This window comes from Nerophis lumbriciformis, linkage group LG21, assembly GCF_033978685.3.
Source record: "Nerophis lumbriciformis linkage group LG21, RoL_Nlum_v2.1, whole genome shotgun sequence".
Classification (NCBI taxonomy): domain Eukaryota; kingdom Metazoa; phylum Chordata; class Actinopteri; order Syngnathiformes; family Syngnathidae; genus Nerophis; species Nerophis lumbriciformis.
The window spans coordinates 2,703,418-2,720,173 of NC_084568.2; the positions used below are offsets into that span (position 1 = coordinate 2,703,418).

A 16,756-nucleotide genomic window follows, 5' to 3' on the forward strand; every position below is an offset into this window, starting at 1 on the left:
TGCGCGTATATGTGTAGCCTATACGTAGATTTAGGTGTAAATGTTGTATTAATATAATGGATATATAATTAATATCAAATAATAAGAGTTTGATTCCTACCTTGTTTACTTCTGTGACGACCTCCATAAAGTTTTGTAATCAATCAGAAATATCAAGCAGCTAAAATGCGGCAAACATGGATAAGTGTGGAGAGAGAGTTTTACATTTTCCCATCATGCACTGTAATGGATTTAAATGAGTGTAATTTTTACATTTGTATAGTGTTTAAACCTTTTTCACTGAATTGTCCACAAAATTCAGTGAGCAAGCGGTGTTATGTGTGACCATGTGTGTTGACTTTCTCTTTTGGTTACATTTTTTTTATGCCATGACTTGGGAAGGTTGTTTGGAATGTGTCATTTAAGTATATGCTGTGCTGATTTCCATTCAAAGTACAATTCATGGTCAACAACCTCATTTACTCACATAGTCCACAAAATAGCAGCAAATTTGCAAACATGCAGACCGTTAGGTATTTAAAATGAATTTGACCGCGGTGCGCCTCCTTATAGAACTCAAGACGTCTTGCGGGCCAAATTGAAACTGGCGGGTCGCACTTGAACAACAGGCCGTGGTTTGGACACCCCTGTTGCAGTAGGTCTGCAAAAAAAGTTGTGATTTCCGTTAACACTAATGATGATATAATTTCTAAATATCATCGTTTTATTTTCATTTTACTTAACGAGCTGCATCACAAACAATACTCTCATTTTACTTAAGACCTGCACCGTTGTTAGCATGATGGCTTTAAAAATGTTTTACCACCAATGAAGTATGTCAGAAAGACAATTGGAAGTTTATCTAAGCAGAACGTAATTATAGTACCGTATTTTCCGCACTATTAGCCGCACCTAAAAACCACAAATTTACTCAAAAGCTGACAGTGCGGCTTTTAACCCGGTGCGCTTTATATATGGATTAATATTACGATTCATTTTCATAAAGTTTCGATCTCGCAACTTCGGTAAACAGCCGCCATCTTTTTTCCCGGTAGAACAGGAAGCGCTTCTTCTTCTACGCAAGCAACCGCCAAGGTAAGCACCCGCCCCCATAGAACAGGAAGCGCTTCTTCTTCTACTGTAAGCAACCACCCGCCCGCGTAGAAGAAGAAAAAGTGCGCGGATATACCGTACGTTTCATTTCCTTTGTGTGTTTACATCTGTAAAGACCACAAAATGGCTCCTACTAAGCGTCAGGGATCCGGTTCATGAAAAGACGCAATCTCTCCATCCGCACACGGATGACTATTTCACAGCAACTGATATTCCTGTGAACCGCACTGTGGATACAACGGGAGCACGTACGGTGAATATTCGCACCACAGGGAATGAGAAGTCATCCTTCACTGTGGTTCTAGCTTGCCATGCTAATGGCCAGAAACTTCCACCCATGGTGATATTCAAAAGGAAGACCTTGCCAAAAGAGACCTTTCCAGCCGGCGTCATCATAAAAGCTAACTCGAAGGGATGGATGAAGAAAAGATGAGCGAGTGGTTAAGGTAAGTTTAAGTTTACGCGAAGAGGCCGGGTGGCTTTTTTCACGCAGCTCTGTCCATGTTGATATACGTATGTTTGTGATTGCACATTTGCGTACATTTTGGGAGTGAACAGAGTTGTTAGAACGCTGGTTTTTAATATATTATTAAAGTTTGACTGACCTATCTGACTGTTTTTTTGACATTCCTTTAGCGCAGTTAGATGCGGCTTATAACACGGGGCGGCTTATAGGTGGACAAAGTTTTGAAATATGCCGTTCATTGAAGGCGCGGCTTTTAACCCAGGGCGCCTTATGGTGCGGAAAATACGGTAATAGTAATAAAATAGTGTGATTTCTTTAAAACTAAACAGCCCTGAACATAATACTGTAGTGTGCGTGTGCAAAGAAAAATTGTTTCAGAAAATCACAATATGAATTCAATTGTAATTCACATTTTTTGTAGAATCATCTGTTAGCATATATTACTAAATCAAAAGGTAAAAGTTGAAACTTAAGCAAATATCTAAAGCATATATAAAAGGTATGTCTCCTAAGTCACAACGAGCTTCCAAGATTGAACCGTCATGTGGAAACGCTGCACTCGATTGAACCGTCATGTGGAAACGCTGCACTCGGTTTAGCAGAATGAGATCAATAATTCTGTTATTTTGCACAACTTATTCCAAAAACAGTGTTTTGCAAGGCAGTGCCCCTATGACCTCATAATATAATTTGCATAATTGGCTTTGACGTATGCACTTATTTCAAAAGCAACTATCTTTTATTTAAAGACAAATCTGTGTTATTAGTATCAACACATATTTTCTTCTTACATTAATTTATTTTGCTGTACTTTTCAATTGTTACTGCTTATGTTATTGCTACAATGTAACACCAACTGCACTTTGTACATCCCTCCCTGGTTTATTTACATACATCATTCTGCCCTCCTTTGAGTGTTGGAATTCAGTTTGGCAAATACGTAAACAATGATTTGAGTTAGAGATGGAAAAACATCTTGAGGTTGTTTATTGATAGACTAGACTTCGCAATGCAGTTACTTTACAACTAGACACACAAAAGGAAAGTACGTTAATATACACATGAAGTGCACATATATGTAGAAATCATGTTAAATCAACAATACCGTTTGGTATAAACTGGAAAAAAGCAATGTAACCATACAGGAGAAAGGTTGGCTCTTATGCCGCTAGCTTCATGCTAACCTACAATGGACGAGCCCATTGACAGGCTAATGAACATTAGCATCACAATCATTCTAGACTTGTACAAACGTTAAACAAATTACATTTTAACTAAACAAAATTAAAATAAAACAGCAAATTAATTTTTACTTACAGACATATAGTCACCAAACTGTGGAAATCAATAAATAAAGTATAAAGTGAGCGTTAAATGTGAGAATATAAACTATGTACAACTTATTTATTTAAATCAGGTTTTTATTGTTTAAGTTTGTTTACACTTATGTGAGCTGTGAAACAGTTTTGCCTGTAAATTATGAAACTGTTTTTTTGATGGTAACAATTTTAACAGTTAAACAGATGATTTAAATGTCCATTATTCAATCTGGCAAAACACATTTTTAAATCCAAACAATTGCTGCAGTCAGTTGCAGCACATACTTAAGAATACAAGTATTTCTGGTGCACCCACCATGTTGGCCGAGGTCTGCCTAAATAATCCTGGATGGTTGGTCCAGAGTTCTGTACCGGGCCCCTGGATCGTGCAGCAGCAATAGGATTAACGTAAGCCTACAATGCAAAAAACCCAAAACAAAAACATCAGACACTGAAGACAGATGTAACAATGTCAATACAACCAAGTGTACTTTCATGACAGAACGATAACATTCCGCCAGGGGCCCAACTGTGGACTTGTGGTTAGCGTTTGAACATTACAGTCTGGAGATTCAGGTTTGAAATCCTGTTGGAGCATCTCTGTGTGGAGTTTGCATGTTCTTCTTGTGTGTGCATGCTTCCCCGCACACTCCAAAAACATGTTCATTAGTGACTCTATTGCCCATTGATGGTTGTCTGTATGTACTATGTGATTGACAGGATGTACCTTGCATTTCATCTGAAGTCAGCTAGGATAGGCTCCAGCACACCTGTGACTAGGGATGGGTACTGAATCCTGCACTTTTTTTGGCACCGACTGAATCCCGCCGGTCCTACCGGGGACCGATTCACATAAAATCCAACGGTGCCACATTTCAGTGTCTGGGTTGCACGTGACGTTACACCCGGTTGCCCACGCAGCCGGCCGGCTCTTCACACTTTGGCACTTGTTGAAATACCCTTTTCAGTGCATAAATCTAGCCAAACGACCACTTTGCTGCTGCCAAAAATGTATTTAAAGTAATATTTTGATATTGACATCTTATCTCTGCATATTCTATTAGAATACCCTTATGAGCATTACATATATCAACATCAAGTACCTACTGTACTGTTTACTTGTTGAAATACCCTTTTTAGAGCTCAAATCTACCCAAACGACCACTTTGCTGCTGCCAAAAATGTATTTCAAGTAATATTTTGATACTGGCTCATCTTATCTCTGCATAATTTACTAGACTACCCTTATGAGTATTACATATATCAGAATCAAGTACCTACTGTACTCTCTACTTGTTGAAATACCCTTTTTAGTGCATAAATCTAGCCAAACGACCACTTTGCTGCTGCCAAAAATGTATTTCAAGTAATATTTTGATATTGACACATCTTATCTCTGCATAGTTTACTAGAATACCCTTATGAACATTACATATATTAAAATCAAGTACCTACTGTACTGTTTCCTTGTTGAAATACCATTTTTAGAGCTAAAATCTACCCAAACGACCACTTTGCTGCTGCCAAAAATGTATTTCAAGTAATATTTTGATACTGGCTCATCTTATCTCTGCATAATTTACTAGAATACCCTTATGGGTATTACATATATCAGAATCAAGTACCTACTGTACTCTCTACTTGTTGAAATACCCTTTTTAGTGCATAAATCTAGCCAAACGACCACTTTGCTCCTGCCAAAAATTTATTTCAAGTAATGTTTTGATATTGACACATCTTATCTGTACATAATTTACAAGAATACCCTTATAGATATTACATCTATCACTGTACTCATCTGTACTGTTTACTTGTTGAAATACCCTTTTAGAGCTAAAATCTACCCAAACGACCACTTTGCTGCTGCCAAAAATGTATTTCAAGTAATATTTTGATACTGGCTCATCTTATCTCTGCATAATTTACTAGAATACCCTTATGAGTATTACATATATCCGAATCAAGTACCTACTGTACTCTCTACTTGTTGAAATACCCTTTTTAGTGCTAAAATCTAGCCAAACGACCACTTTGCTGCTGCCAAAAATGTATTTCAAATAATATTTTGATACTGACACATCTTATCTCTGCATATTTTACTAGAATACCCTTATGAACATTACATATATTAAAATCAAGTACCTACTGTACTGTTTACTTGTTGAAATACCCTTTTTAGAGCTAAAATCTACCCAAACGACCACTTTGCTGCTGCCAAAAATGTATTTCAAGTAATATTTTGATACTGGCTCATCTTATCTCTGCATAATTTACTAGACTACCCTTATGAGTATTACATATATCCGAATCAAGTACCTACTGTACTCTCTACTTGTTGAAATACCCCTTTTAGTGCATAAATCTAGCCAAACGACCACTTTGCTGCTGCCAAAAATGTATTTCAAGTAATATTTTGATATTGACACATCTTATCTCTGCATATTTTACTAGAATACCCTTATGAACATTACAATTATTAAAATCAAGTACCTACTGTACTGTTTACTTGTTGAAATACCCTTTTTAGAGCTAAAATCTACCCAAACGACCACTTTGCTGCTGCCAAAAATGTATTTCAAGTAATATTTTGATACTGGCTCATCTTATCTCTGCATAATTTACTAGAATACCCTTATGGGTATTACATATATCAGAATCAAGTACCTACTGTACTGTTTACTTGTTGAAATACCCTTTTTAGTGCATAAATCTAGCCAAATGACCACTTTGCTGCTGCCAAAAATTGATTTCAAGTAATATTTTGATACTGACACATCTCATCTCTGCATAATTTACTAGAATACCCTGATGAGCATTACATATATCAAATTAAAGTACCTACTGTACTGTTTGCTTGTTAAAATACCCTTTTTTAGAGCTAAAATCTACCCAAACGACCACTTTGCTGCTGCCAAAAATTGATTTCAAGTAATATTTTGATACTGACACATCTCATCTCTGCATATTTTACTAGAATACCCTTATGGGTATTACATCTATCAGAATCAAGTACCTACTGTACTCTTTAATTGTTGAAATGCCCTTTTTAGTGCATAAATCTAGCCAAACGACCACTTTGCTGCTGCCAAAAATTGATTTCAAGTAATATTTTGATATTGACACATCTTATCTGTGCATAATTTACAAGAATACCCTTATAGCTATTACATCTATCACTGTACTCATCTGTACTGTTTACTTGTTGAAATGCCGTTTTTAGTGCAAATATCTACCCAAACGACCACTTTGCTGCTGCCAAAAATTTATTTGAAGGGCATTTCAACAAGTAAACAGTACAGTAGGTACTTGATGTTGACATATGTAATGCCCATAAGGGTATTCTATTACATTATGCAGAGATAAGATCTCAGTGTCAAAATATTATCCGGAATAAATTTTTGGCAGCAGCATAGTGGTCGTTTGCGTAGATTTTAGCTCTAAAAATGGTATTTGAACAAGTAAACAGTACAGTAGGTACTTGATTTTGATATATGTAATGCCTATAAGGGTATTCTAGTCAAAAATGCAGACTTAAAATGTGTCAGTATCAAAATATTACCTGAAATACATTTTTGGCAGTAGCAAAGTGGTCGTTTGGGTAGATTTTTGCTCTAAAAGGGTATTTCAACAAGTAAACAGTACTTATTCCGTGCATTCGGTACTTGATGTTGATATGTAATGCTCATAAGGGTATTCTAGTAGAATATGCAGAGATGAGATGTCTCAAAATCAAAATCTTACTTGAAATAAACTTTAGCTCTAAAAGGATATTTCAACAAGTAGACAGTACAGTAGGTACTTGATGTTGATATATGTAATGCTTATAAGAGTATTCTAGTCAAATATGCAGAAATGAGATGTGTCAATATCAAAATATTACTTGAAATACATTTTTGGCAGCAGCAAAGTGGTCGTTTGGGTAGATTTGAGCTCTAAAAATGGTATTTCAACAAGTAAACAGTACAGTAGGTACTTGATGTTGATTTATGTAATACCCACAAGTGTATTCTAGTAAAATATGCAGAGATGAGATGTCTCAAAATCAAAATCTTACTGGAAATAACATTTTTGGCAGCAGCAAAGTGGTCGTTTGGGTAGATTTTAGCTCTAAAAATGGTATTTGAACAAGTAAACAGTACAGTAGGTACTTGATTTTGATATATGTAATACCTATAAGGGTATTCTAGTAAAAAATGCAGACTTAAAATGTGTCAGTATCAAAATATTACCTGAAATACATTTTTGGCAGTAGCAAAGTGGTCGTTTGGGTAGATTTTTGCTCTAAAATGGTATTTCAACAAGTAAACAGTACAGTAGGTACTTGATTTTGATATATGTAATGCTCATAAGGGTATTCTAGTAAAATAAGCAGAGATGAGATGTGTCAGTATCAAAATATTATCTTGAATCATTTTTTGGCAGCAGCAAAGTGGTGGTTTGGGTAGATTTGAGCTCTAAAAAGGGTATTTCAACAAGTAGACAGTACAGTAGGTACTTGATGTTGATATATGTAATGCTTATAAGAGTATTCTAGTTAAATATGCAGAAATGAGATGTGTCAATATCAAAATATTACTTGAAATCAATTTTTGGCAGCAGCAAAGTGGTCGCTTGGGTATATTTGAGCTCTAAAAAGGGTATTTCAACAAGTAAAAAGTACAATTGGGACTTGATTTTGATATATGTAATGCTCAAAAGGGTGTTCTATTAAAATATGCAGAGATGAGATGTGTCAGTATCAAAATATTATCTGGAATCAGTTTTTGGCAGCAGCAAAGTGGTCGTTTGGGTAGATTTTAGCTCTAAAAATGGTATTTCAACAAGTAAACAGTACAGTAGGTACTTGATGTTGATATATGTAATACCCACAAGTGTATTCTAGTAAAATATGCAGAGATGAGATGTCTCAAAATCAAAATCTTACTGGAAATAAAATTTTTGGCAGCAGCAAAGTGGTCGTTTGGGTAGATTTTAGCTCTAAAAATGGTATTTCAACAAGTAAACAGTACAGTAGGTACTTGATTTTGATATATGTAATACCTATAAGGGTATTCTAGTCAAAAATGCAGACTTAAAATGTGTCAGTATCAAAATATTACCTGAAATAAATTTTTGGCAGCAGCAAAGTGGTCGTTTGGGTAGATTTTTGCTCTAAAAGGGTATTTCAACAAGTAAACAGTACAGTAGGTACTTGATTTTGATATATGTAATGCTCATAAGGGCATTCTAGTAAAATATGCAGAGATGAGATGTGTCAGTATCAAAATATTATCTTGAATCATTTTTTGGCAGCAGCAAAGTGGTGGTTTGGGTAGATTTGAGCTCTAAAAAGGGTATTTCAACAAGTAAACAGTACAGTAGGTACTTGATGTTGATATATGTAATGCTCATAAGGGTGTTCTAGTAGAATATGCAGAGATGAGATGTCTCAAAATCTTACTTGAAATACATTTTTTAGCAGCAGCAAAGTGGTCCTTTGGGTACATTTTAGCTCTAAAAGGATATTTCAACAAGTAGACAGTACAGTAGGTACTTGATGTTGATATATATAATGCTTATAAGAGTATTCTAGTGAAATATGCAGAAATTAGATGTGTCAATATCAAAATATTACTTGAAATCAATTTTTGGCAGCAGCAAAGTGGTCGTTTGGGTAGATTTGAGCTCTAAAAAGGGTATTTCAACAAGTAAAAAGTACAATTGGGACTTGATTTTGATATATGTAATGCTCATAAGGGTGTTCTAGTAAAATATGCAGAGATGAGATGTGTCAGTAACAAAATATTATCTGGAATCAATTTTTGGCAGCAGCAAAGTGGTCGTTTGGGTAGATTTTAGCTCTAAAAATGGTATTTCAACAAGTAAACAGTACAGTAGGTACTAGATTTTGATATATGTAATGCCTATAAGGGTATTCTAGTCAAAAATGCAGACTTAAAATGTGTCAGTATCAAAATATTACCTGAAATAAATTTTTGGCAGTAGCAAAGTGGTCGTTTGGGTAGATTTTTGCTCTAAAAGGGTATTTCAACAAGTAAACAGTACGGTAGGTACTTGATTTTGATATATGTAATGCCCATAAGGGTATTCTAGTAAAATATGCAGAGATGAGATGTGTCAGTATCAAAATATTGTCTTGAATCATTTTTTTGGCAGCAGCAAAGTGGTTGTTTGGGTAGATTTGAGCTCTAAAAAGGGTATTTCAACAAGTAAACAGTACAGTAGGTACTTGATGTTGATATGTAATGCTCATAAGGGTGTTCTAGTAGAATATGCAGAGATGAGATGTCTCAAAATCTTACTTGAAATACATTTTGTGGCAGCAGCAAAGTGGTCCTTTGGGTACATTTTAGCTCTAAAAGGATATTTCAACAAGTAGACAGTACAGTAGGTACTTGATGTTGATATATGTAATGCTTATAAGAGTATTCTAGTCAAATATGCAGAAATGAGATGTGTCAATATCAAAATATTACTTGAAATCAATTTTTGGCAGCAGCAAAGTGGTCGTTTAGGTAGATTTTAGCTCTAAAAATGGTATTTCAACAAGTAAACAGTACAGTAGGTACTTGATTTTGATATATGTAATGCCTATAAGGGTATTCTAGTCAAAAATGCAGACTTAAAATGTGTCAGTATCAAAATATTACCTGAAATAATTTTTTGGCAGCAGCAAAGTGGTCGTTTGGGTAGATTTGTGCTCTAAAAGGGTATTTCAAAAAGTAAACAGTACGGTAGGTACTTGATTTTGATATATGTAATGCCCATAAGGGTATTCTAGTAAAATATGCAGAGATGAGATGTGTCAGTATCAAAATATTATCTTGAATCTTTTTTTGGCAGCAGCAAAGTGGTGGTTTGGGTAGATTTGAGCTCTAAAAAGGGTATTTCAACAAGTAAACAGTACAGTAGGTACTTGATGTTGATATGTAATGCTCATAAGGGTATTCTAGTAGAATATGCAGAGATGAGATGTCTCAAAATCTTACTGGAAATAAATTTTTTGGCAGCAGCAAAGTGGTCCTTTGGGTACATTTTAGCTCTAAAAGGATATTTCAACAAGTAGACAGTACAGTAGGTACTCGATGTTGATATATGTAATGCTTATAAGAGTATTCTAGTTAAATATGCAGAAATGAGATGTGTCAATATCAAAATACTACTTGAAATCAATTTTTGGCAGCAGCAAAGTGGTCGTTTGGGTAGATTTGAGCTCTAAAAAGGGTATTTCAACAAGTAAAAAGTACAATTGGGACTTGATTTTGATATATGTAATGCTCAAAAGGGTGTTCTAGTAAATATGCAGAGATGAGATGTGTCAGTATCAAAATATTATCTGGAATCAATTTTTGGCAGCAGCAAAGTGGTCGTTTGGGTAGATTTTAGCTCTAAAAATGGTATTTCAACAAGTAAACAGTACAGTAGGTACTTGATGTTAATATATGTAATACCCACAAGTGTATTCTAGTAAAATATGCAGAGATGAGATGTCTCAAAATCAAAATCTTACTGGAAATACATTTTTTGGCAGCAGCAAAGTGGTCGTTTGGGTAGATTTTAGCTCTAAAAATGGTATTTGAACAAGTAAACAGTACAGTAGGTACTTGATTTTGATATATGTAATGCTCATAAGGGTATTCTAGTAAAATATGCAGAGATGAGATGTGTCAGTATCAAAATATTATCTTGAATCATTTTTTGGCAGCAGCAAAGTGGTGGTTTGGGTAGATTTGAGCTCTAAAAAGGGTATTTCAACAAGTAAACAGTACTTATTCCGTGCATTCGGTACTTGATGTTGATATGTAATGCTCATAAGGGTATTCTAGTAGAATATGCAGAGATGAGATGTCTCAAAAATCAAAGTCTTACTGGAAATAAAATTTTTGGCAGCAGCAAAGTGGTCGTTTGGGTAGATTTTAGCTCTAAAAATGGTATTTCAACAAGTAAACAGTACAGTAGGTACTTGATTTTGATAGATGTAATGCCTATAAGGGTATTCTAGTAAAATATGCAGAGATGAGATGTGTCAGTATCAAAATATTATCTTGAATAATTTTTTGGCAGCAGCAAAGTGGTGGTTTGGGTAGATTTGAGCTCTAAAAAGGGTATTTCAACAAGTAAACAGTACAGTAGGTACTTGATGTTGATATGTAATGCTCATAAGGGTATTCTAGTAGAATATGCAGAGATGAGATGTCTCAAAATCAAAATCTTACTTGAAATACATTTTTTGGCAGCAGCAAAGTGGTCCTTTGGGTACATTTTAGCTCTAAAAGGATATTTCAACAAGTAGACAGTACAGTAGGTACTTGATGTTGATATATGTAATGCTTATAAGAGTATTCTTGTCAAATATGCAGGAATGAGATGTGTCAATATCAAAATATTACTTGAAATCAATTTTTGGCAGCAGCAAAGTGGTCGTTTGGGTAGATTTGAGCTCTAAAAATGGTATTTCAACAAGTAAACAGTACAGTAGGTATTTGATTTTGATATATGTAATGCCTATAAGGGTATTCTAGTCAAAAATGCAGACTTAAAATTTGTCAGTATCAAAATATTACCTGAAATAAATGTTTGGCAGTAGCAAAGTGGTCGTTTGGGTAGATTTTTGCTCTAAAAGGGTATTTCAACAAGTAAACAGTACAGTAGGTACTTGATTATCATATATGTAATGCTCATAAGGGTATTCTAGTAAAATATGCAGAGATGAGATGTGTCAGTATCAAAAAATTGTCTTGAATCATTTTTTTGGCAGCAGCAAAGTGGTTGTTTGGGTAGATTTTAGCTCTAAAAAGGGTATTTCAACAAGTAAACAGTACTTATTCCGTGCATTCGGTACTTGATGTTGATATGTAATGCTCATAAGGGTATTCTAGTAGAATATGCAGAAATGAGATGTCTCAAAATCAAAATCTTACTTGAAATACATTTTTTGGCAGCAGCAAAGTGGTCGTTTAGGTAGATTTTAGCTCTAAAAATGGTATTTCAACAAGTAAACAGTACAGTAGGTACTTGATGTTGATTTATGTAATACCCACAAGGGTATTCTAGTAAAATATGCAGAGATGAGATGTCTCAAAATCTTACTGGAAATAAACATTTTGGCAGCAGCAAAGTGGTCGTTTGGGTAGGTTTTAGCTCTAAAAATGGTATTTCAACAAGTAAACAGTACAGTAGGTACTTGATGTTGATATATGTAATGCTCAGAAGGGTAAAATATGCCTGTGTAAATATCAAAATATTACGTTGGAACACTTTTTGTCAGGTAATGTTACATTTAATGAAAATTTGACATAAATGAATACATCCAAACACTTTATAAATATTGTACTGTGTAATCTACTAACAAATGTTTCAATCAACCAATCAAAGTGCAGCGAAGATAAAGTGTTTGTCTCACACCAAGTCATCGGCGGTGCGCGCTCCGCGCAGGGAATCGATTTTTGGCAGGCAATCACATTTTGCCACGTCACCGGTATCTGGGAATCGATACCGTATCGTTTCAAATGTGAACCTGCGACCTTCAAAAGACATAAAAAAATAGATGGCTTGATCATTCACGTTAATACTAAAAATCTAAAATAAGCGATTTACAACGCTTTTAAGTCGTTATATTTAACATTCCAATTGGTAAGAAAAGGAACGCCCCGATAATTATTAAAAGCCTACGCCTGTCATTGAACGCAACACCAGCAATGTCAGCAACACATTTCCTACATTTACCCGCAACGACACCTGGTAACGTTTGGTTATTTACGAATATTTTGCTAAATATTATGTTGGAATATTTAGAATATTAAACGTAATGGATGCTAAGAGACGGAATAAAGCGAGATGTTAGCGTCATCTTCTTCTTCTATGCGCCCCAGTGCGGCTGACATCAACATCGCCATAACATTCTTAATAACACTTTTCTAATCAGAAATAAGTGTTAATAGTTCGGTTTCGATACTAATTGCCGGTATTCGGTTAAATTAATCGCGATAACGAGCGGGCCTAGCATTAGCATTAGCATTAGCATTAGCATTAGCACTCGCTAGCCGTTCGCGGGGTTGTGTTGTTTTTAGCGCAGAACAACAAATGAACATGTCGCATGTATTCAGTGCACCGTTGGAAAAACTCACCACTCGATTGTCTCTCTTGCCCATTTTCGACTCATTTATGGGACGAGAAGGGAGTAAAGAGGACAGTCATTTGTGTGTTTTCTTGCTATTAAACGTCCACATCAAACAAGGAGCTTTTTCTTGACACGTCTTCTTCGGACTCTGGGAACGGACCAGCCCGAGGCCCTGGTTGGTACACCGCCGCCCCCCTCAGGTTGAATTTTGTATTGCAGCCACATTGATTTAAAAAAAACCTTGCTGGTTACAACTCAAAGTGCATATTTTTCATCACTGCAGAATTATTAAATATGTTTACCATGAATTGATTAACTTAAACAAGTTGAAAAATCGTCCAACCGGAACTCTCTAATAACTAAAGTTCCTTGGGTGAATAATGTAAACTCACCACACCGGTATGTTTTAGTGCTTTCATGGCGAGTTCACTGACAGAAAAAAGTAAGAACTTTACACTACTTTATATTAGAAATGGCAACAGAGGAGGATGAATGTCACATAACAAGAAGATAGAGAAAAAGAAGAAGCGTATCGGACTACAAAGGCGGACGCGCGCACATTTTCAGGACTTATGCAGATCCCAAATACAGATCAGCAGGTACCAGAAGGTAAGAAAAGTTGCTTTTGCATAATATTGCGAAACAAAACGCCAGATAATGTCTTACCTTATACACACACTGTCACGTTCAAACACTGAGGACATCTATTAAACAAGACAAAAGGCAAGGAATCAAACAGAGACAGAATTCAATTTGGACTCAATTGAGGAGAGGCATGCGTCAACCTGTAACCTCTTACAGTGTCTTAGCACGCTCTGACGAAGAAGGTCTTCGTCTCCTCTTTTAATTCAGATGTTCCATGTTCACGCACCAACATATGTCACAGCAGGAATTGGGAGTATGTAAAACAGTCATTGTTTTCGGTCGCCTTGAAGTCCAAGAAGAGGACTTCTCGGGCTTGGGCTCTTCCTGGATCCAGCTGGGGCAGGTGTTGGAGGACAATGGACAACCCCTCCCGTCTCCTGTCCACAGCAACTTCAAGAGGGCAGCGGGTCGTAAATAGCGTTGACCAAATAGTTGGAAGAGAGTTTGGGAACCACTTCAAAGAGAGTTCGTTTAACACTTCAAAGAGAGTTCCTCCGGGAGTTGAGCACATCCTGCCATCTGTCCGTGCTGAAATCACAGTGGCGCCTCACGAGCCTTCTTCCTCTTGTTAGGCCTCGACAGACAGCCTTCATCTTCTCATCAGGAACATAATGCAATATAATGTTTCTTTTGTGATAACTTACAAACAATTATTCCAACACACACCATAATAATACTCCTATGTTGAAGCACAGTACAATCCATCAAGCGGTGTGGCTTCATAGCTTACCAAAGTCCTACTAAAACATTTCGATAGATTTTTTGAGCGCCGTGTGTAATGTTCTTTATTTTCAATGGAACATATAAAATGTTGGTGTTGTTTACTTGAGTCATATTGCAGTCTACACGTATCTCTTATGTGTGACTGCCATCTACTGGCCATACTTATCAAATAAAATAGCTTTGAGGTCGGTGAGCACAACCTAAATTGTTCCGTGCGCCGGGTTATAAGGCGCACTGTCGAGTTTTGAGAAAATTAAAAGGATTTTAAGTGCATCTTAGAGTACGAAAAATACGGTACACTGTTCTAGGGGCCACATTTCCATAAATCTAAGACGAGGTGGGCAGACTTCTTTTTGTCTTAAACTTACAAATTTCAGTAAAAAAATAACCTTTCTACGCAAAGTTTCAACGTTCTACCAATGCGTTTACAGGGTTTCCTCGGTTACCATGAATTGATTAACGTGGACCAAGTGGAAAAACTTATTGGGGTGTTACCATTTAGTGGTCAATTGTACGGAATATGTACTGTACTGTGCAATCTACTAATACAAGTTTCAATCAATCAATCAAAACAGTGTTTTTCTAACTTTTTTTCATAAAAAAAAAAATACGGAGGCACACTACCAGCAGAAAAGGTTAAAAAAAAAATGAAACTCCACCAGGTTGTCGTGCCTTATTTTGAGTTTGTTGTTGTTTCCTTGGTGTCGTGCTTTAGTTCTTGTCTTGCGCTGTTATTTTGTTGGTGTTTCACGCCTTCCTTTGAGCTTCGTTTTCGCAATCAACACTATTTAAGTCGTGCATACGCTATCCTTCTTTGTGGGGACATTGTTGATTGTCGTGTCATGTACGGGATGTGCTTTGTGGACGCCGTCTTTGCTCCACACGCTGTAAGTTTTTGCTGTCGTCCAGCATTCTGTTTTTGTTGACTTTGTAGCCAGTTCAGTTTTACTTTTGTTTTGCATAGCCATCCCTAAGCTTCAGTGCCTTTTTCCTAGCGGGACTTGTCTTTTGTTCATTTTTGGTTTAAGCGTTACATACTTTTTTTTACCTGCACGCTGTCTCCCGCTGTGCTCTGCATATTGGGATCACGACAAACCATCCTCAACGCGTTCCGACTACCTGCTGCCACCTACTGATATGGAGTATTACATGGTTACCATGCCAAGCTCTACACAGCCCAGAGACTAAGCAACGGCACATTATTAGCAGATTGTAAATATTGATTTGCAAAATATATTTTTTGGACCAATTAGGCACACTAGTGTGCCGCGGCACAGTGGTTGAAAAACACTGTGTTACAAAATGTATAGTTAACTACCAATTAGTTAAAAACGTAACATTATGGGTTATCCTACTCCTGTATGGAGGTTCATTTCTGTCTTTATTACAAAAGCTTTTTGTTGACACCTCATTTATGCAACTGATTTTTTTACATTACATCATGCTGACAAGTTTATTTTTTTAAAAATGTGTGAGAAAATTCAGTGTATAAAAATTCAAAGCATAAATATTTGTTGCTTCAAAACTCAAGATCTACTTTTTTTAAATATTTGATATATATTTTTTTTTATAAAAAGAAACTTTCGTGCACACGAGATACATGTCTAAAAAAAAATAAAAATTATAATTTATTTTTATAATTTTATAAAAAGAAACTATTTCGTGCGCACGAGATACATGTCTAAAAAAAATGTATACAATTAAAAAAAAAAAATTTTTTATAAAAAGAAAGTTTCTCGTGCGCACGAGATACATGTCTAAAAAAAATTTATACAATTAAAAAAAAATATATATAATTTTTTTTAAATAATTTTATAGAAAGAAAGTTTCTCGTGCGCACGAGATACATGTCTAAAAAAAAATGTACACATTTAAAAAAATAATAATTTTATAAAAAGAAACTATTTCGTGCACACGAGATACATGTCTAAAAAAAAAAAATTATAGTTTTTTAAAATAATTTTATAAAAAGAAACTATTTCGTGCGCACGAGATACATGTCTAAAAACAAAAACAAAAATAATTTTTTTAAAATAATTTTATAAAAAGAAACTATTTCGTGCGCACGGGATAAATGTCTAAAATATATATATATATATATATATATATATATATATTTTAAAATAATTTTTTAAAAAGAAACTATTTCGTGCGCACGAGATACATGTCTAAAAAAAAATGTATACAATTAAAAAAATATATATATAATTTTTTTTAAATAATTTTATAGAAAGAAAGTTTCTCGTGCGCACGAGATACATGTCTAAAAAAAAATTTACACATTTAAAAAAATAATAATTTTATAAAAAGAAACTATTTCGTGCACACGAGATACATGTCTAAAAAAAAAAAATTATAGTTTTTTAAAATAATTTTATAAAAAGAAACTAT

General features: G+C 35.2%; 1 protein-coding gene across 5 annotated transcripts in view; it reads right to left on the reverse strand.

Annotated features, from left to right (window-relative positions):
• fam133b (family with sequence similarity 133 member B) overlaps window positions 1-13,160 on the reverse strand; it is a 31,024-nt gene extending 17,864 nt beyond the window's left edge. For all 5 annotated transcript variants that reach the window (XM_061983210.1, XM_061983209.1, XM_072915530.1 and 2 more), the window contains exons 1-2: window positions 13,005-13,160; window positions 3,194-3,291 (exon numbers count right to left, since the gene is read on the reverse strand). In XM_061983210.1, the coding sequence (XP_061839194.1) occupies window positions 3,194-3,291; window positions 13,005-13,028 (122 nt within the window). In that variant the 5' untranslated portion in view covers window positions 13,029-13,160. The remainder of the gene's footprint in view (window positions 1-3,193; window positions 3,292-13,004) is intronic.
• Between the last annotated feature and the right edge of the window lie 3,596 nt (window positions 13,161-16,756).